The following is a 21548-nucleotide window of genomic DNA, read 5'->3' as shown; positions in this document are numbered from 1 at the left end:
CTACTTATCTTAAGATACTGTGATTATTTTTAATGACCAAATAATCAAAGCAAGCAGAATGTTCCAACTGTAAACCTGAATTCACCTAAAGAGATTAAGTGGTATGGTAATATAACTTGCAAAACAAAGGACTCCACTTTAATATCGCAATATTTAAGTGTCCACTAGGTGCATGTCCCGTTTCCGTGTTTCTCAACTTCCGTTTATTGAAACATACTACTGATTGTATTGTTTTGTATTCACTTATCTATGCACATTCTGAAATCAACTATTGTGTTACATAATACTAATCGTGGAAATATACACAAAATACTATACAAGATACCATATACAAAGTAGAAAGTGTTCAATCTTAGTCAGTTTCATTATACTATTACACTGAGGGCTAAATAATTTGCTAGTACAACACCATCAATGAAAGAACCTGGCTTTCTAAGTCTTTGTGGCCAGAAGACATGAAATACTCAAGGTAAGAGTTATTTTGCGCTATACTTACTAATAGTTGACTAAGATCTGCATGCGCAGCTTCTAATCTGCGTTGGCAATCTGGAATCATCATTCGAGATTCTTGCAAGATCTCAATCTGTGAAAGAGAAGCCCATAAAACAAATGAAGAACATTTCAGTATTGAATAAATTTATTTTAGAGCACACACAAAGCTCATTCTTATCTAAAATAGTTGTCAAAACTATTTTCAAAGATATTTAAAACAGCTACCTCACAGAAAATACAGATCGTTTCATGTTGACACTACCTTACATCTTATTTAACAGATATAATTGCTTAACACTCGTACTGAGTAAATTAAAGCATATATAAGGGCTGGTCTACACTGGGGGGGGGAGGGGAAGGGATCGATCCAAGATACGCAACTTCAGCTACGCGAATAGCATAGCTGAAGTCGAAGTATCTTGGCTCGAATTACCTGGGGTCCACACGGTGCGAGATCGACAGCCGCGGCTCCCCTGTCGACTGCGCTACCGCCGCTCGCTCTGGTGGAGTTCCGGAGTCGACGGTGAGCGCGTTCGGGGATCGATATATCGCGTCTTAACGAGACGCGATATATTGATCCCGGATAAATCAATTGCTACCCGCCAATATGGCGGGTAGTGAAGACGTACCCTAAGAAAATGATTTTTATATGGCATTTCCATGTCCTACATATTATACATATAGTATAATTAAATTTGGCAAAGTGTAATTATAAGTGTAATTAACAAAGTCTTTTAGAATAAATTTTTTCCAACTGAAGAAAGAATTAGCTGGTAAAAGCTTTCCATATACGTTTGTTAAAAAAGACTATTTAAAATAAACTATTTTCCCTGCTGTCATGAAGTAGCTTCATCCAAAATGGGATCAGCTGGTTATATAAATATCTCCTGCATCTTTTGGGTAATAAAGAAAAACAGTGTTCAGATAATACCACATAGAGATAATTACTGCATGAAAAAAGTTATTGAGTTATTGATCACATTGTGTGCACACTGCAGGAGGTACTGACTGAAAGACAAAGGCAAAGAAAAATGAAAAGCATAGACCAGCAGGCTCATATTTTTGATGCTTATCATGCATAAAAAGTTATTACTTATCCTTCTGCTTCATTTTAGGAGAAAGATTAGTCTCACCATGCACTTTGAGCAAAATTACCAAACTGGCACCCCACTGAATCTGAACATCTTGCCTACACCTACAGGAAACAAACTTCAGAATTATACAGAAAACCCACTTATATTTCATGGAATATTTGTGGACCTGAAATCTATACACTGAAAAAAAAGGGGTGTGCAGCACTGTTCTTCAATGTATCAAATCTATTTAGAAATGAAAATCAATTAGCAAATCAAAGTGTGAAACGTGGATAACCTGCAGTGTAAAGCTTATACTTTTAATTCCTCACCGCATTCTTTCACGCAAAAGGATATTTTCTCCCTTCAATGTCATTACACACAAACTAGTATTAATGAAATTATATATTCAAAAGGAGGGGAGAATATGTGTATGTGTGTCTGTCTGTCTTCACAAGCTCACATGCATTAAGGCCCCAGACCAGCAAAGCACTTGAGTAAATGAATACCTTTAAGCACACAAATGATGTCCCATAGAATTCAATGGGACTGCTCTTGGGCTTAAAGTTATATTTGTGCTTAAGTTCTTTGCTAGTCTGGAGCCTATATAACCATTTTAGATAAAAATGGGTCTAATGGGGAAAAAAAAGTTTCCAATTCAGTCTTCAGCTTCCATTATGAGAAATTAAGAGACAACCTTTCTACTTTAATGAAACATTAAAAGGTGACAAATTTAAAATACAATGGCAAGAAATTCAAAAGTTGAGATTCTCAATAGCAAGATCACCACTTTTATAAAAGAAAAAATGGCCCTAAGGAGACTGCATAATTATTTTAATGGTTCTACAGAAAAATTCAACATTTGCAGCATTTAGGTTTAAGTAGAAGAGGTACTGGGATTTTTAAAAAGTTAGGATGAATTTACTATCCATTAAACGACCCTAAATTGACAACCCTGAAATCTAAATTTATTCACAGACCACGTACAGCATACGTAGTAGAAGTGACTGATAATCCACCACATTTATATGCTTACCTCTATTCTGGAAAGAACACCTGCAGAAGCAAGAATAGTCTGATCACCAGGCCCAGTCAGTCAATCACTGACCTCTGTTGGTACTATTAAAAAGTTGTACACTATCATGCAGGTAGATGATATGGAGAAGAGACCAATTCATTTTATACAGGCCACTGAACAGCTATCAGAGAAAAAAAGATTTAAGCACTGACTTAGAATCTAGAAACTCTACAGCGCTAATCCTGGCTTCTTCTGTGGCCTTCATCAAAGGGGCATATGAAGCCACAGGAGTCCTTCAGTATGGGAGGAAAGCTGGCTGAGAACTGTAGAGGTGGTTGCAGTGCCTCCAAATCATTGTAGATTGATTTAAATCAAAGTGATCGGTGATTAAATCACCAATTTAAACCAGCAAACAGAAAATCTTGATTTAAATCATAGAGTTTACTTATGCTTTGCCCTATACTTTAGTTATTTTCCTAAGGAAAGGTTGATCCTCACTGGTTGGTAATCATTAAAACACATCAATTTGTAATTAAATATAGCCATTGCAGTAAATTTGGTACTTCTTTTTGCTAACCAGGAGGATATATAATATCTATACAAATTTATTTAAGCAATTACACAGCTTAATATACATATAGATTCTTACATTTTAATTTTATGATGTTAGCAAATGCATCATGCACTATTTTCTATTTATTAGATGATTATTCTACTCTGTCGAGCTCTATTTGGATGAAAATGGGTATTCAATTAAATGTAAAAATTAATTATTTTTTATTAGTTAAATGAAACTGCCTAAAACGTGCTGGATGTCGTTTTTTATGCAAGTTTATCAAAGCATGATTTGCATTTAAAAACAATGAGGAGTCTGCAAGGTGCCACAAGGACTCCTCTTTGTTTTTGCTGATACAGACTAACACGGCTACCACTCTGAAACCTGTCACCATTTAAAAACTAGTGACATATTTAGTTACTGAACTGATTGTTTCTGGTCACCACATCCTTCAAGATTTTAGAACTAATAGATCTCATCCTCATACTTTGTTTTATTCATAGATTGGAAGAACAAACACGATTCTTCCTGCTTTTTCAACCCCCAATTGGTTTATTAACTTTGAATAAACTATAGCCATCTAATTGAATAAACTGAAATGAAGAAAATATTCTCTTCGTACCTGCAAATGGAAGTTGAAAGCTGTGTTAGCATTTCAACAAACACTGGTTTCAACAGCTTAGCCAGTGACTTCCACCAGTTCAGTGGTTTAACTTTCTTTAAAACTTTGGCAGCAAACTTCTACTGCTTACTATTTTGTTAAATTATGATTAATAAAGTTTAGACCTTTAACACAGGCTGTCAATTTCAACTTAAACTGCACATTTTTATTTTTAAAAATAAAAAAGTATTTAAATCAAAAATCCAATTTAAATAAAATTGGATTTTTTAATCCAGTCTGTTCCAAAATTTCTTGGGAAGAAGTGATACTAAATAGAAATTGAAAGGGGGTGAAATTCTACATAGTTATATATAACAGGCCCAGTGACAAAGGAAACCTGAAGACAACTGTGGAGACAGTCCTTCAGAAATTCTGGGAACACTGATTCACACAAGAATGTTACTTGGAAAACTAACATTTTCTTTACAACAGCTGCACAGTGAGAACATTGATCACTGTTACAAACCTTCATAATAAAGCTTAATTGCATAAGTCTGAACAGTTAGATTAATTTAGTAACTGAAGCTGGGATGTCCAAATCTCATTGAAATCTGAAAGTCAAAGGGTACCCAATTCTAATACACTCCTTTGAAAATCCCAGGCTAAATTATTTTTGGTTATCATAGACTTTAAGGTCATAAGGGACCACCATGATCATCTAGTCTGATGTCCTGCACATTGCAGGCCACAGAACCTCATCCACCACTCCTGGCTCACAACCTCTGGCTGAGCTACTGAAGTCCTCAGATCATGATTCAAAGACTTCAAGTTACAGAGAATCTGCCATTTACACTAGTTTAAACCTGCAAGTGCCCCATGCAAAATAAAAAAACCCAGTTGTCTCTGCCAATTTGACCTGTGGGAAAATTTCTTCCTGACCGCCAATATGGTGATCGTTAATCCTCGAGCATGGGGGCAAGACTCACCAGCCAGACACTTGGGAAAGAATTCTCTGTAGTAACTCAGAGCCCTCTCTATCTAGTGTCCCATCACCAGCCGTTGGAAATATTTGTTGCTAGCAGTCGCAGATCAACTAGATGCCATTACAGGCAGTTTCAGTTTCATTAGACCATCCCCTCCATAAACTTATCAAGCTCAGTCTTGAAGTCAGTTAGGTTTTTTGCCCCCACTGCTCCCCATGGAAGTCTGTTCCAGAATTTCACTCCTCTGATGGTGTCAAGGCTGATTCCCCACTCTGGCACTTTGAGTACAGAAGGTGGGGGCCTGCAAGGATTCTAAAAATTAATACAGGCGAGTCTCATCTTATGCTGGGGTTACGTTCCACTGTCAGTACGTAAAGTGAAAATTGCGTATAGTCAAAATTACATTGAGTGTAATGGCGGGCGGAATCGCCCGCACTACAGGTACAGTATTTAAATTGTTATTTTTCTCTCTCTCTCTTTTTTTTTTGGTTTTGCCAACCGCGCAAAGCTGAATTCGTGCATGTTAAATGCGCGTAAGGTGAGACTCGCCTGTACTGGCCACTCCAGGCTGGTATTAAACTCCCAAGGTTACAGCTTTTCTCTGACCTTGGATGTGTAGATGCTGAAACCACCCAAATGCAAATAAACCCTTTTTACCCAGGAAGGCACACTTGGGAATTCCTCCTTGTGGGGTATCCTCAGCCCTTTCATCCCCCCCTCTGGGGAAGAGCTGAGAAAGAAAAACAAAGGAAATCAGCTGTTGCCACCAGCTAATTAAACCACATATGCACAAAAAAACCCAATCCTGTTCTTAAAAAAAGGTAAATTTTATTAAAAACAAAAAGAAAGAAAATACATCTGAAACTTGGGCTATTGCTAGATTTAAAAAGAGCAAATATAATAATTAAGCATCAAGAATGGTTTTCTTGAGGTCTAGTTTAATGGTTGCAAGCAAAACAAAAGCATTTGGGGGTCAGCCCAGAGGAGTCCACAGGCTTTATAGAAATAAGAGATGAACCTAATCGAGTCTTTCTAGACATTTTCTGATCTACTTACATATCTGGGGTTTCAAATTGAGTAGTTTTAGGTATGATCTGGTGATTTTCATACCTGGTTCACAGCTTTTTACAGCATAGCTTCAGCCCTGTTTTGCTCTGTCCCCTCTCTCCAGAGAGCAGAGACAGACAGACAAAGGGAAAGTTTTTTTCCCCAATTTTAAAAAGTTCTAGCCCTCCCATTGGCTCTTTTGGTCAGGTGCCCAACTTCCTTCCTTTTACCTGTGGACTTGTTAACGCTTTACAGGTAAAGCAAGTAGAGAACCGCTACTAACAGGGATTGTGTAGCTAACTGGCTGGCTGGGTGTTCATAAAAGGGAGCTATCCCCACCCTTCATTTATCACAGATGGCTAGAAATCTTTGTCTAATTTCAAGCCTGAACTTGTTGATGGCCAATTTATATCCATTTGTTCTTGTGCCTGCATTGGCCCTTAAGTTAAATAACTCCTCTCCCTCCCTAGTATTTATTCCTCTGGTGTATTTATAGAGAGCAATCATATCTCCCCTCAGCCTTCTTTTGGTTAGGCTAAACAAGCCAAGTTCTTAAGAGTCTTGTCTTCCTCTGATCATCTTAGTAGCCCTTTTCTGTACCATCATGAGAAACTGACCTGACTTTGCAAAGAACAATTTATATCTGCGGGGTTATTGAAAAATGTGATGCCCGAATGAAAGTATTAAGCATGGAAAGAACCACAGTGTATCGGATTAAAAATGCTTGTTGAGGCACAAAGAATACTTGGATAAACAAACCAGATTTATTTATAAGTGTACAGGCAAACATAAAAAGGGATCTACCACAAAGGGTGGTTATGTACATAAAAGAAGCAACCATTTTTTAGATCAGTGCTCTTAGCGCAAAATGAAAAGATGTCAAAAGAAAAAAATTGTCATGGACAAAGCTTTGATGATGGGGAAAAAACAAAAACAAAACATCTTTACTGGATCTCAAGTTTACAAAGCAAGGTTATACAATAGACTGGATTGTGAAATGGGAAACAAAGCATTTCAGAAACAGATATTGGAGGTGAGCACAACGTAGTCAGAGTAAGCATACACAATATGTACGGCCCTATCAAATTCACGGTCCATTACAACGAACATGGTTGCTGCCATATGACTTAATAGTTGGAGACAGGTCCTGGCTGATATCTGTAGGCTGGTTTGTGCTGTGGTGATCAAGGGTGACAAATCTGTGTAGTGGTAACGAGGCTTCGGCCTCCAGCGCATCCAGGTGGACCCCAATGAACTCTAGTTTTTGAACGGGTGTCAGCGTTGATTTTTACATGTTGATTTTTAGTCCTAGTTGAGAGAAGAGAACCATTATCCTTTGAGTAGCGTCTACAACATCTTCCTGAGAAAGGGCTTTGAGTAGACAGCGGTCTAAGTAGGAGAATATCATGACTCCTTGCTTGCAGAGGTGGGCCACCATGACCGCGAGAACCTTGGAGAACATCGGGGGCACCATAGAGCGACCAAAAGGCAGTGCACTGGGTGTATGGAGATATGGAAATATCCATCCGGGAGGTTGAGGGCCGAGAAACAGTCCCCGTTCCAGTGCTTGGATTATAGCTGCTAACGTGACCATCCTCAATCATTGAACATGTGGAGTTTCCTTAGGTCAAAAATGGGCCTCCATTCCCTGCTCTTTTTCTGAGTTAAGTAGTAGTGGGAATAAAAGCCTCTCCCCCTCTGTGTTGGGTGTGGTAGAATCAGTATTGACACAAGTGCAGTAGGTGATTTATTTTGTAGAAGGTGCTTCTGAGAAGGGTCCCTGAACAGGGACAAGGAGGTAGGGAGAATGGGGTGGTGGGGGAGGGGGAGAGAGGGCGCAGAGGTAAATGGGACTGAGTAACCAATGTTTATAAATTTCTAATATTCATTTGTCCAAGGTGATGGTCTGCCATACTGGGTGGAATGGGATCAGGCGGTCTCCGAAAGGATGGATGATTGTTGATGGTTCCAGCGCTTGGAAATGGGGACGGCATCTCCGGCCCTTGAGCAAAGCCTCAAAATTGCTATTTCAAGGAGGGTTGTTGGGATCTTGATGGCTGAGATGGGACTGGTCTATGTCTCTTAGGCCTCTGTCTCCATTTTTGTAAGTCATATTGTCTCTGTGGCTGGACATATGGGGGCAGGCCTTGACTGGTATTTCCCCGGTTTCCTTCTTTGTGCAGGTGTGTAAATGCGTAAAGACCGAAGAGTTGCCCTGGAATCCTTTAGGGCGTGGAGGGATTAATCAGTTTTGGCCGTGAACAATTGCTGGCACTCAAAGGGAGGATCCTTAACAGTAGATGGGACCTTCTTGGGAAACCCAGAGAGGTGGCATCACGAAGTCCATCGCATAACTTAAGCAGTGGTAATGGATCGTGTGGCTGTGTCTGCCACGTCCAACGAAGCTTATAAGACCGTCCGTGCAAGGTGGTGGTCTTTTTTGTCATCTGGGATACAGTCAATAAATTTGGACATCTTAGAATCTTAGACTTAGAAATCTTAGACATAATTTGTGTGGTTATATTTGGCCATCAAAGCTTTGTAATTGGTGATTCTGAATTGCTTAATTCCTGACAAACAGGCTTTGTGCCCAAAGAGGTCTAACTAACTGTTTCCAGTCCTTATTGTATGGGGTGATTCTGGAGTGGTGTTGTCTTTATTCATGGCCTCTACCACCAAGGAATTTGGTGGGGGATGGGAGAACAAAAAAATCTATAGCCTTAGAAGGGACGTAATACTTTTTGACTGCTCTTTTACAAGTGGGTGGTATTGCTGCAGAGGTCTGCCAGATTATCTTGGCTGGGTCCACAAGTGCCTCATTTATAGGGAGCATAATCTTTGATGTTTATGTCTGTAAAATATCCAACAGTTTACGTTGAGACTCTGCAACTTCTTCCAAGGGTATTTTGAGCGAGTCAGCAATTCTTTTAAATAGCTCCTGGAACTGTTTAAAGTCAAAGTGGTGGAGGCATGACTGCTTTGTCTGGGGAGGATGAAGGCAGATTGATTCGAGGGGTGACTTCCCGTTCCAAAGCTTCCTCCCATTCTTCAAAAGTCTCCTCCGGAGGCTGTACCTACTGAGGCTGATGAGGAGCACCACCTCCTCTCCCTGTAGGTGCTGGAAGGCCTAGAGTACTGGTGGCTGTATGGAGGCCATGGATTTCAATAAGGCCATTGCGGTGGGAATGGCATTGGTGGTGGCATCCATGGATGTCACTTGGCTGATACCCAGATTGCTCTGGTGGACCTGGTCTGGTGGTCATGCAAATGGGTGAGGAGTGGTCCCCTTCCTCTTCATCCTCATCGCTGGAAAAAAGAGGGGCTGATCTCAGTGGTGATATAGATTGGCATGGTACTGAGCATGCTGGAGTAACATCAATATGAAGAAGAGGAGATTCTGGTGTTGCATAGACTAGCAAGTCCTTGCGATGAAGAAACTGACGTGGTGCCGCAAGCCTCGATACAGAGGATGGTGTTGTAGACAGTACTGCTGTCATAGCTGATGTCGCTGTGCTATGCATTAGGGGACCAGTAGATGGCACTATAGACTGTAGCGATGTTGAACTTCTTGGTGCCAGATGTTTAAGAGGTTCCATCGGTACTGAGGAGGAGGAGGAGGAGGAAGGCTTCTCTCTGTCACTCCTCTCAGAGCCAGCCTGCTTAAGGTCTTTGGCTTTCACAGTATCAGTAGTACCGTAAGATCCTGTTGACTTGTAGGTGCTCATCCACGCCGCAGTTGGTATCAAGTGTGTCGAATGAATCAGGGATTGCTTCTTTTTGGCTGGTTCCCTGGAAGGGGAATTTGTTGCCTGCTTTTTTCCCCACCTTTTTTGAGGACTGATTTCCTCTGAGGGTGGCAGGGATGGTCTCTCATAGATTCACCTAAAGTTGAGCACCCAAAGGGACACCCCTCGAAGAAGAATTTATCAGTATGTGAAAGGTTAAAAATGATCATCCTGCCATCTTTCACCTACTCTGGATTTAAGATTTCAAACATAGCATGCCGCTGATAAGGTGACAAGGTCGGTGTGGTAACATATTTTACTGAACCAATTTATGTTGGTGGGAGACAAGCTTTTGGGCTTACACAGAGGTTCTTCAGGTCTTGAAGACTAGCTGTATGTAAGCTCAAAAGCTTTTCTCTCTCACCAACAGAAGTCAGTCCAATAAAAGATATTACCCCACCCACCTTGTGTATCTAATATCCTGGGAACCAATGTGCCTACAACAACACTGCACACAAGGATAAGGTGCACAGGGAAAAGAAGATGGGGCCAAGAAAGCAGAGATTTGTTAATCAGGAAGGTGTCTTTATTTCATAGTGGAGTTCACCTCTGAAAAAGTGACTGAGCCTTAGATCACTTAATCTGGGATAGTGAGAAGATAAAAGAACCATCCGAATACACCTTCCCAAAAATAGTATCAGAATTACTTAGGTGAGCGAGTCGATCCTTGGTAGTTTTAGGCTACAAAAAACAAAAACAAAACTACTAAAGAAGGACCCCATGACCACTTGCTCTTTGCCGGTTACAAAATTGAAAATAAAAAGGTACATTTGAAAGAGTGGTTTTCCTCAGCCAGATTAGAAGAGGCAATGAATCGATGGGGGTGGGGACAAAAGCAAATATGTTTTACTGTAATTGAGCTGGATAAAAAGATGAGCTTTTCCTTAATATCAATAACCTATAAATCTACTAACTCAAATTCGTAAAATAGGTTTCCAGTTTATTGCAAATTTCTATTTAACTGTTTTTTAAAAACAACATAGCTGGCCTGGAAAAGGCTTGAATTATACTAAACCGCTGGTAATTCCCCCTTTAATTGAGGAATAAATTGCACAGAACACTACGTGACTCTCTTTACTCTTGGGAGGTGTGAAGAAAAATTTCTGGAAAGTGTTGGGATACATTCTTTTCTCAGTGCAGAGAATCAGTTCTCTTTCATGTCAGCTTATTATTTCAGAGTGTGGAACTTAAAGGTTTCAACCACTTATATCAAGCATTGTGTAGAAAAGGAGTGGAGAGCCTGAGGGAGGAAGAAAGATGATAGACACCTACTTGACTTCCTCTTCACCTAACTGCTTCAGTATTTCCAACTTTTTCAACCCTTGCAGTTGCTCTAGCTGAGGACCAATTGATTGGTACATGGCAGATCATTTCAGGAGGCAGAAGCAAAAGGTTATTTTGTCCTTTCTGGAAAATGGTTTGCTGCCTAGGAGTTTTATGATAATCTGGGACTGTAGGTTTTCTTCTTTGCCAGCTGGGGAGACAGAGCTAGTGCAGAGATTTAAGAGTGTAGATACTACTCTTGCGGGGGGAGAAGCAAAATTCATTACTAGTGCCTTCCCTTAATCCAGTCACTGGCTAATTCAATCCTCCCCTTAATTTTAGAATTAAGTCATTTGTATTATAAACACAATTCTTGCCCTTTATTTTGATAACTTTCGTAAGGATGACTGGATAATGCAATCACTGCCCATAGAAAACTATCAATCAACAGGCAGCATTTTCTACACAACAGCTCTCAAAATTTTACTTGAAAAGAATATGAATTGCTTTGGATGGAAACACTGTCACATGGGCAGACAACTGGCAGAAAAATCATACATAAAAGGGAACCCATTTGGAAAGTGGTGCCAGTTCAGTTCTGACAAAACAAGCATTGGTCAACCAACAAGGTTGGCTCAGCCTTGACAGTACTGGCTGCACACTCTCCTCCTCAGCTCTTTTTTGTGGAATTATCTGTCATCCTTCGGTTTTCAGGCAGAGAGAAACTTGCAGGATATGGGGCAAGAGCCCTCACTCAGCCCAACATATGATTTGGTTAAAAAAGTGAGCAATCTGATTAAAGAAAAGGCATTAGGATTAATTATGGAGATTTCCTTCAGTTTTGCAGAAGGCAGAAAGTCAGGAAAAATAAATGTCTGTGCCAAGACTGCAGACAGAACAGAACTGGCAGGTTTCCCATATAGAGTCAAGTCACTACCCCGTGCCTGAAAGGTCTGATACAGCCTCTTTCTGTAGAGCAGAGGAATGGTGAGCCCAACTACAAGAGAATTTCCCTCCAGCAATTGTTAATGTCAATTGTTGAATCTTCTTACTAAATGGGAGTTTCCATGTTAATGTATTCCAACTACTAAGCAATTATTTTAAATCCTCAGCATAGAGAGCATAGTCTAGAATACAAAAAGGTATTTATATCTTTGACCAAGTGAAAATGAAACTCTTTAAAAAAAAAAAAAAGGAAAAAAGAAAGCCGTAGCAAGGATTACAATAATTTCTCCTCAATAAGCTTCTTTCAAAAAGGACATTAGAAAAAAACCCACAAAGCTGAAAGCAGCATGTTTAATATCACCTGCATGTCAGGAGTATTATTCTAGAGAACACAGATACAAATACAAGAAGCTAGCCTTTAAAGGAGACTGATTTGTGCTCATTAGTTAAACTCTCCAAATGCACAAACAAGTGTGCCAAACCCTTTATTAGCAACTTAACTGGCTTTTTATATAGATAACTAGAACTATAGAATTCAGATTATTAAACAGAGGTCATCTATTCTTATGAGAAAACCCTAAAGATTTTGAAAGTAATCAGACTGGAATGAAACTAAAAGTTCCACCTAATCTTATTTGTGTCTGTTTTATGAGAAGAGTCTGAAACTTTGTGTATTCAATCCAACATGAAATTTTAAAAAACAAAGAAATTTGATTAAAAACTACTACTTGAGCCATTAAAAAAAAAAGATAAGTAATATTACTTGGGGAATACTCAACATTAAACAAACATTGAAGTGTTTAGACTTAGTATCTTTCATGTTTGAAGTCCTGTTCCACAAAAAAACGGCTTCAGTAACTAAAAGTATAGTTAATTCTGGTCTTCCACATTTTAATTTTCAGGAATCTGTATCTTGATTAGTGAATCTGTTCCACTTTTAGTGGTGACTAGTGAAAACAAAAGGATTCTGCCCAATCCTAGCGAAACATGAGAGACTCAAGTACGAGATTATGAGGAGCAGAACTTGTTGGATAAAGGACATGAACACCAGCTTCTCAAAGGGCTTGTCTTCTCATGAAAGCTAATCTGGAATAATTGAGAGCAATTGTATCTCTTGCAGTAACACTGTCATGAGAGAGATCTCTGAAGAGTAACAGAGAAGGGAGATGGGGGGGGGGGGGATAAATTGGAGTGTATATCAGATTTCCACCATGTTTAGGACCCACCCATCTATTGTGATGTGGGCCCCCATATGACAGAAGTGAGACAGGTGGTTTGCAAAAATTGGGGAAGACAAGGATGGCCCTCTTAGAGCTGGCAGTCTGCTCTTGACCAACTCATCAAAGTGAGCTCTTGGAGGATGCCACCTGCCTTGAAGAACAGGCTGCTCCAGAAGTAGAGGGTGGTGGTAGGCAACTTTGTAACCTCTGTTAGTTCTCCTTGGCAGGTCCTGGGCTTGATAGGCAAATCCCTGAGAATGCTGTGACTGGTGATGATGGAATGCCTTTTATTTCACTGCAGGGGTGTGAATGCCCAGGGGTTTCAGGGATACTCTAAAGCAGGGGTAGGCAACCTATGGCACGTGTGCCAAAGGCAGCATGCGAGCTGATTTTCAGTGGCACTCACACTGCCCGGGTCCTGGCCACCAGTCTGGGGGGCTCTGCATTTTAATTTAATTTTAAATGAAGCTTCTTAAACATTTAAAAAACCTTATTTACTTTACATACAATAGTTTAGTTATATATTATAGACTTATAGAAAGAGACCTTCTAAAAACGTTAAAATGCATTACTGGCAAGCGAAATCTTAAATTAGAGTGAATCAATGAAGACTCGGCACACCACTTCTGAAAGTTTGCCAACCCCTGCTCTAGAGTCTTTGAGACTGTACAGAATCTCATCAGGTTTTTTTCTGAGCAGAGCGATGGCCCTTCAAATGGGAGATCCTGGACTGTTTGTTGCACCTCTAGAGGAAGGCCAGAAGAGTGTAACCAAGACACAAGCCTCATTGTGATGGCAGAAACCATGCCAGGAGCTGCAAAATCTGCTTTGCCGAGACTTGCCTGTATGCTTATGTATAAATATTAAAGACAGAGCTAAATTCTCAAACTATTTATTATAGTTAAATAATTAATTCCAGTTCTTAACTATGTAACTAAACAGAATTTTCTTGAAGTCTTTTAAATATGTAAATCCCATCCCACATATATTCTGGAACAAGTTTTCCACTACTAGAAGTATCTTGAAATTAAGTGATTGGTGGGACAAGCAAGCACACTCACTCTGCTCAGCATCCTAGTCTTTCAGAACTTAAAAATTCCTTGCACTCTGGAAACTGTCAGAGCTGTAAGTATATACCAAAAAAGAACACTAAAGCAGCTGTGTGAAGAGGATATCTAAGGAACCAAATTGCAGCCGTTTTCATAGTGTACTGAGACCCTTACAAGGTATATCTACACAGCTTCTGGGTGCACATCTTGCAGCCTGGATCAAAAGACCTGTGTTATTTGGGCTCATCATACTAGTGTGCTAAGAACAGCAACATGGATTTTATGGCTTGGGCTGGAGCTCAGGCTCTGAAACCCTGGATGGGCTTCAGAGCTCAATCTCAAACATCAAAGCAATGTCTCCACAGCTATTTTTGGCACGCTAGCCCAAGTTCCTCAAGCACAAGTCTGTCGACCTGGGCTGCAAGACTCGCTCCCAGAAGCCATGCAGACATACCCACAGAGTGATGGAGGCCATTCATTTAAAAACTGTTGTCACTGGTTCCTCAGAAGACATCCTCAAAGTACTGCTTTACCATTCTCTTTACTGCAAGAGCTTCAAAGGCTATTATTGTCAATTATGACAATTTCTGAAGAGTAGGTGAGAAAATTCCTTGATGCTCTCAAATAATCTGATGAATTGGGACTGAGCATCAGGATTGCATTTACTGGTTCCAATTAGTGTCAATGAATCTTTAAAGAAACTATTCTCATTTCTATTTCAGTAGAACCTAAAAACCCCTATCAGTGATCAGAGGCAGTGAGATCATACTTCTTATGGTGGTATGAGTAAATGGCTGCAATGTCTTCCAAATTCTAAATATTTCTTTTAAAATAACCTGGAAAGGAGAGAGAAAACAAACAAACACACAAACACACAAACACACAAACAAACACACACACACACACACACACAGAGTTGGACTTGTGCCTTTTATGATGAATAAAGGCAGCAAGAAGGGATGTTTTTTGTTGGTTTTTAAAGATTTTTTCTGCTTGTTTTTTGTTACAGTAGACACTCAAGGTCTCATTTATTCTTCCATTTGTCCAGGAAGATGAAGGATAACTGGAGAACTGGTAGGTTTATAACACCAGAGACAATGCAAGTGAAGCCTGATTAAGACTGAAAGTGATTTTAATTCAGACTGTTTAAAGGGTGTGTGTGAGTGTGAGAGAGAGAGAGAGATCTATTGAACAGCAAATACCTAAGAAATGCTTGGGAGGAAAAAAACCTGTTAAAAGTTCAACACATTCAGTTAGAAGTTGAGAAAGCTCAGTCCACATTGAATATCCCAGAAGTACCCATAAAACCAAACTCTGTATTCCTATTATTTCTAAAGTAAAAGCAAGCAGAAAAAATTCTGCATTTTAAAACAAAACAAATCTGCAGGCCTTAATTCATAGGATAAAAAAAAAGGGGGGGGGCGAGGAGTACATACCAATTTCCTCCCCTTTGCAGGTAACTTTATTCCATAGCTGTGAACACAAACCATTCCCTCCATTCTCTCCAACACACAAAATTCAGAAACATCACTATTAGGTAGGATATCTCAAAAATATAGTGTACCTATATATAGCTTGTCGGAGGTTCTCCTATAACTCTATAGCAGCAGGTACATTGGTGCGTCCATTGCTGTGCACCCGGCTATTTCACTTTTTTGTCTGAAGTTTGGTTAAGTTGTTAGTGTATATCTGCACTCAAAGTTAAAAGCTTTCATCTGTGTATAATCACCCCTAAACACTGTAAATTGAAAACTGTGCTCAAATATTTTGGCCATGTCTACACTACCACTTAAATTGCTATGGGATGTGAAAAACACCCCCCCTCCCTCCCTGAACAACTTAGTTTCACTGGCATAAGTGCTCACATGTGCACAGTGCTACGTTGGCAGGATAATTTCTCCTGCCAACACAGCTACCGCTGCTTGGTTTGGTAGTTTTATTATATCAACAGGAGAGCTCTCTTCTGTCAGCATAGAGAGGCTACACAAGCAATCTGACAGTGGCGCAGCTGCATTGGTACAGCTGTGCTGCTGTAAGATCGCTAGCATAAACATGACCTTAGTTTACCTAAACTATTCAGAAAGCAGAAGGCAAGAAACCCCTCCTCAGGCTCAACCCTGAGCATTCCTGCAAGGTATGGAGCACCCTCAACTCAAAGATGAGGATGCTTATCATTTCATAGGAACACTCAGTACCTTGCAGGATTGAGTTCCTTATGAGTCAACAGTTCTGGAAAGAGCAACATATTTAAAAATGCAAAGAACTGTGTACATTTGTATACTGCCCTTTTATATTTAAGATAACTTTTAGTATAGTGTTCATATCACCTGAGTTTGGAAAAAGCTGTGTGAGATTCTTTTATTAAGAGTCACTTTCAAATTTCCTTTATAAGTTATAATGTTTTAAATATATTTTTAAATTTTTTTAGGACAACATACTTGCTTTTTAATTCCATAATCCTCACTTGCTTCAGCTTTCATTCTTTCAATTTTTTCTTCTTGCTGTTTTGCTTCTTTTTCATACATAACTTTCTCTTTTACCAACCTGAAAACAAATCAAATGAGATAAGTAAAGTGAGATTAAGCTGTATAATTGGAAAATGACATCATACCCAACAAAAATAAAAATACAGCAAGCCTTCAAGAGGCTGCTGACTAGTTTTATAAAAGTTAAATTCTTGATCTTTTAACTAAGGATCTAAACCCAAGTGGATAATAGAAAGTATATCTATTTTAATTCCGGCTTTATATTAAATAGCATGGATTACTTAAACCAATATTCACTTAAGACATATTCTGCTACTCTGTTTCAAATATTAGACAAACAAAATGAAGTAGTAAATTCCAAGCTGCCACGTGCTTTATTGATAGAGGAGAAACACTTGTGGTCTGCAATGATGGATTCCAAGTCACAAAAGACAACTGCTCAGATTCAAGTCACGTGGGTTTTGAGCACAGATATGTTACACAAGGCAAAGTGTATAATAAGCTATGTTTGCATCTCAAAGATAACACTTTTTCAGAACAGTCCAAGAAACAATTTAAAAAAAATGATTACTAACCTGTTCTATAATTGTTGTTCTTTGTGATGCATTGCATGGCCATTCCACTTCAGGTGTGTGCACCAGAGTCGGAAATTTTTCCTTAGCAGTATCTGTTGGAGCGGCACATACACCCTCTGCTGACTCATATTGCTATGGGACGGTACAAAAGGGTGGAACCTGACTTCCCTCAGTTCCTTCTTACCTGAGAGACTCCTATACAGAGGGGAAGGAGGATGGTCATAGAATGGATACATGCAACACATCTCCAAGACCAGTTACAGAACTAGTTAGTAACAGTTTTTTCTTCGAGTGATTGCACATGTCCATTCCACTTCAGGTGACTCACAACCAGTTCAAACCAGAGGTGGGTTTCAGAATCTACCTGAACAAGAACCGAAGGACTTCTTGTCCGAACTTGACATCATCTCTGGAATGCTGAGAGATGGCATAAAGAGTTGTAAATGTATTCACCAATGACCAAGCTGCAGCCCTACAACTGGCTGATATTGGCACTTGAGCTAAAAAAAGGTGCAAAAGTTGCTTGAGATCTTGCCAAGTGTGCTCCCATCTTGCTTGACGGGGTTACGTTGGCAATGTCATAACACATACATATGCAGGAAGAAATCCATGACAAGCTCCTTTGTGTTGAGACTGTAAGGCCCTTCATCCTGTTTGCAACTGCTACGAACAGTTGGTATGACTATCTAAACCAGTGGTCCCCAAACTTTTTCCCTTGTGCCCCCCCTTACCCGTCTGTTCTGTCCCCCCCAGAGCTGGGCTGCGGTTCCAGGAAGGGGGAGACGCAGCCAGGGGTAAGGGGGCTGGTAGCTGGGGCCCCGGGCGTGGGGTCGGCAGCCAGGGTCAGGACCAGAGCTGGGTGGTGCTCACTGCACACCCCCATGGGGGCTGGCCCAGGCCCCAGCCATACTACCCCCCCCCCCGAACATTCCTCTGCATACCCCTGAGGGGCATGCCCCACAGTTTGGGGACCTCTGATCTCAACAATCTGGTTCTGTCCAAGTAAAAAGCTAATGCCTTTTTGACATCCAAGGCATGGAGTCTCTCCATCCTTTTGAGAATAGGGCTTAGGAAAGAAAATCAGTAAGTATATTCCTTGACTGAGGTGGAATTCCAACGCTACTTTAGTCACAAATTTCAGATGTGGACAAAGTAAACTTTGCCCTTATAAAAGATTGCATAAGGAGGCCTCTACTAGCCCAAGGATCCGGGTCCCCAGATCAACATAGGACCACTGCTGGGTACCAGGAGTAGGATCCTCTGGAGGAAGAGGAGTGATGCCTTCTATCCCTGGAGCGAGGGGCATAGGAACATACCTTAGAGAAGTGGTTCTCAACCTATTTACCACTGTGGGCCGCATTCAATACTATCTGTATGGCCTTGAGGGTGTCACATGTGCCAAAGCTGTGCGCTAATTGGGCCGTAGGTTGAAAACCACTGCCTCAGAGGAAAAATCAGAGTCACCTGACCAGAGATGCACTGTACCATAAGGTGTCAAGATTCGATGGCGTGTCTCCAGAGAGGTCAGTACCAGGGAGAGTATACTGGTTTTGCCTCTGGAAGGCACCAGGCGAGGATGCAGTGGACAATCTGAAGTCTGCCATGGAGCTGAGGGCTTGACCTTACTTGTAGGTATGTCGATAAAGTCTGAGGATCAATCAGTACTGGACAACTTGTCTCCTATGCTGCTGGAGAATCTGGTACCAAGAGACTTAAAAGGTCTTGCACAGCAGCATATGCCTCTGGCGTCGTCAGTACCATAGCAGGTGTAGGCCTCAATGACATAGGCACTGGTGCTAGAGTCAAAAACCCTGAATAAGACAAAGTCAGTACCAGGGAGCACCTCTTCCCAGAGGTTACTCTGCCCTGCTCTCCAGTTTGCTTGCTGGTAGACAGTACTGGGGACCTCAATCTTTTGGAAGAGGTTGGGTCCTTTGAGGCATGCTGTCTGTTGCTTTTTCCTCACTACCAGGAAAGGGGAAATGCTGCAATGTTCAGACGTTCACTAAACTGGCGTAGAAGTACTTGGTGCCCACCCTGAGTGGGACAGTTCAGACAGTGGACACAAGGTGGCCTCATGAGAAGGAGACAAAGCCTCACCTTCCTATCTTTTTTGCTCCAGGACTTGAAATGTCCACAGATTTGACAGTGGTCCTAGATGTGACCCTCATGCGGCATTTGGAATGAGGGTTACTTATTGGCATAAACTTGCAGCCGATGCAAGGCTTAAAGCCTGGAGGCTGAGCATGCCTCAGTACTGACAGTCAGCACCCAGAACAAGCACGAAATGACAATCTAAGCAAAACTAAATAAAATAACTAAAGGTCTAATTAACTACTGAGAAGTACACTAAGTATATATAAAGAATCATTCTTGGGAAAGACAGAACACTTGCAAAGCAAGCAAACACACACTGACTACCGATCATGGGCAGTCAGAGGTAACTGAGGAGAATCGGAAGCCACCCTTTATATCACTGCACAGCAGCATGAGGCAGCTGAGGACACATGCACCGCCCCAACAGGGTACCACTAAAGGGAAAAAAGTCTCCTACTTTGGTGCACTGAGCATGCCCACACCTGAAGTAGAATGGACATGTTCAATTACTCAAAGAACTGTAATTACATAAGAATGGCCCTACTGGGTCAGACCAAAGGTCCATCTAGCCCAGTATCCTGTCTTCTGACAGTGGCCAATGCCAGGTGCCCCAGAGGGAATGAACAGAACAGGTAATCATCAAGTGATCCATCCCGTGTCACTCATTCCCAGCTTCTGGCAAACAGAGGCTAGGGACACCATTCCTGCATTAAAATTCTCATTTTAATGTAGATAATACTTTAAAAGACAGTGTAATCACCTCCACTATTTAGGTTAGGAGTTCAGACTCTGATAGCATGAACCATATATTAATACAGAGATGTCTTGCACATGACCTCCCTTCCCTGTGGTAATTACAGCAATGCTTTATATGGAAAACTAAATTAAGAAAATATCTTATATTTTTATCTTCTTTTAATGCAATTTCGTAGGTGCAAATTAGCAGGAGGAGCAAGCCCATGTGACCAGCCAATTCTTCAGTTCAAGAATCTCTTTTCTAGATCATAGTTACATTTCACACCACAGTACAGAAGTGAGTAGATGCAATTCCACACATCAAATTTGACCACAAAATAATATTACAAAGTCAACTTCCCAAACACAGCATCTCCATAGTATCAAGGTTCTTAAAATGTTTGCTCCAAAAGGGCCTTTGCAAACTCGGAATCCCAGAACTAGTATGTATCATGGTAAGTAGTGGACCCATAATTTAACCTTGATAACTAGCACCAGCATATGGGAAATTTTCTTAAAATCTGTTTTTTCAAAAGGAGACAACACACCCACTTTTTAGCCTTAACACTGGACCAAGATTTGGAAACTGGGTGCTCTTTGATATAATCCCCCTTTTCCAGCAAACCCTTAAGATCACCTCGAGTAAATTCAAGTCCAACAACTATAGCACTAAAAAAGATTCCAGTTTAATAGAATTCCTTCTAGTTTGCGATATGTTCTCAACATAAAATAACCCAGTGTGCTGCCAAAAACTATGTACCACAAACTCCCATTAGCACCAGTAAATAAAGTAAAAGTGGACTTATCTGGCTGGCCAGCTGGCTGATCAAAACTGGCTATTATTGAGCAAATTCAGACACCAACTGCTCAGAAGGATTTGTATGGATACTAGAGATTTGAATAACATGTATTAGGGCTTTTGCTGGTATAGAAATATCATAAAAACCCACACCCTTAACCAACATTAATGTACCGATCAAAACTTCCATTATAATATTTACCTGTATTACTTTGTCAAAATAGTGACGGCTAAAAATCATGTTAGGGGAAAAGATGAAAGAAGGTAAACTGAATGGCCTGATAGGGTCACAAATACTTTGGAGTAGCAGTAAACCTTTCTAAACACCAGTTCTGGACCTGGCATCAGCATCAAAAAGTACAATTTTATAAAGGACTGGATAACTTTATGATCAGGATGGAATGCTTTAGGTCAAGGCAATCATATTCTTTTGTTTGTTAAGTTTCCTAAAAAAAGTTAATTTTTCCTGTCATTAACTGTGTAATTAACTGTGAGATAGTTGACTTTTGAATTACTGTACCCAAATTCTTAACAGGTTGTTTGATGTAAAATATTTAAACTTATTAAAATGAAATGTCTAAGTATTATTGTTACAATTAAACTCAACTGCACCACTAAAACGAACACTTTAGAATTTGTCTGTATTAGCTAAAAAAGCTAACTTAAGCTTGTTATGTATGAAAACATAAGTGACAATCAACTAATGTTTATATTCATAAATCAACTCTAGAATCATGGACTTTACAAACTATAGCCATACAAGCCCTCTCTTAGCAAATAAAAAGGTTTGTTTCTCCAATCATATAAGCACAACTGAAAAACCC

General features: G+C 40.2%; 1 protein-coding gene across 1 annotated transcript in view; it reads right to left on the bottom strand.

Moving 5' to 3' along the window:
• The window catches only part of TBCA (tubulin folding cofactor A), a 52320-nt gene that overhangs the window by 1906 nt on the left and 28866 nt on the right, over positions 1–21548 (bottom strand). Inside the window, exons 2-3 of the mRNA XM_065407053.1 lie at positions 16471–16576; positions 497–583 (exon numbers count right to left, since the gene is read on the bottom strand). Of these exons, the coding sequence (XP_065263125.1) occupies positions 497–583; positions 16471–16576 (193 nt within the window). The remainder of the gene's footprint in view (positions 1–496; positions 584–16470; positions 16577–21548) is intronic.

The sequence above is a fragment of the Emys orbicularis genome, chromosome 6 (assembly GCF_028017835.1).
Source record: "Emys orbicularis isolate rEmyOrb1 chromosome 6, rEmyOrb1.hap1, whole genome shotgun sequence".
Taxonomy (NCBI): domain Eukaryota; kingdom Metazoa; phylum Chordata; order Testudines; family Emydidae; genus Emys; species Emys orbicularis.
Note: the sequence above shows the minus strand (reverse complement) of the source record. Positions and strands in the feature narration are given on the sequence as shown.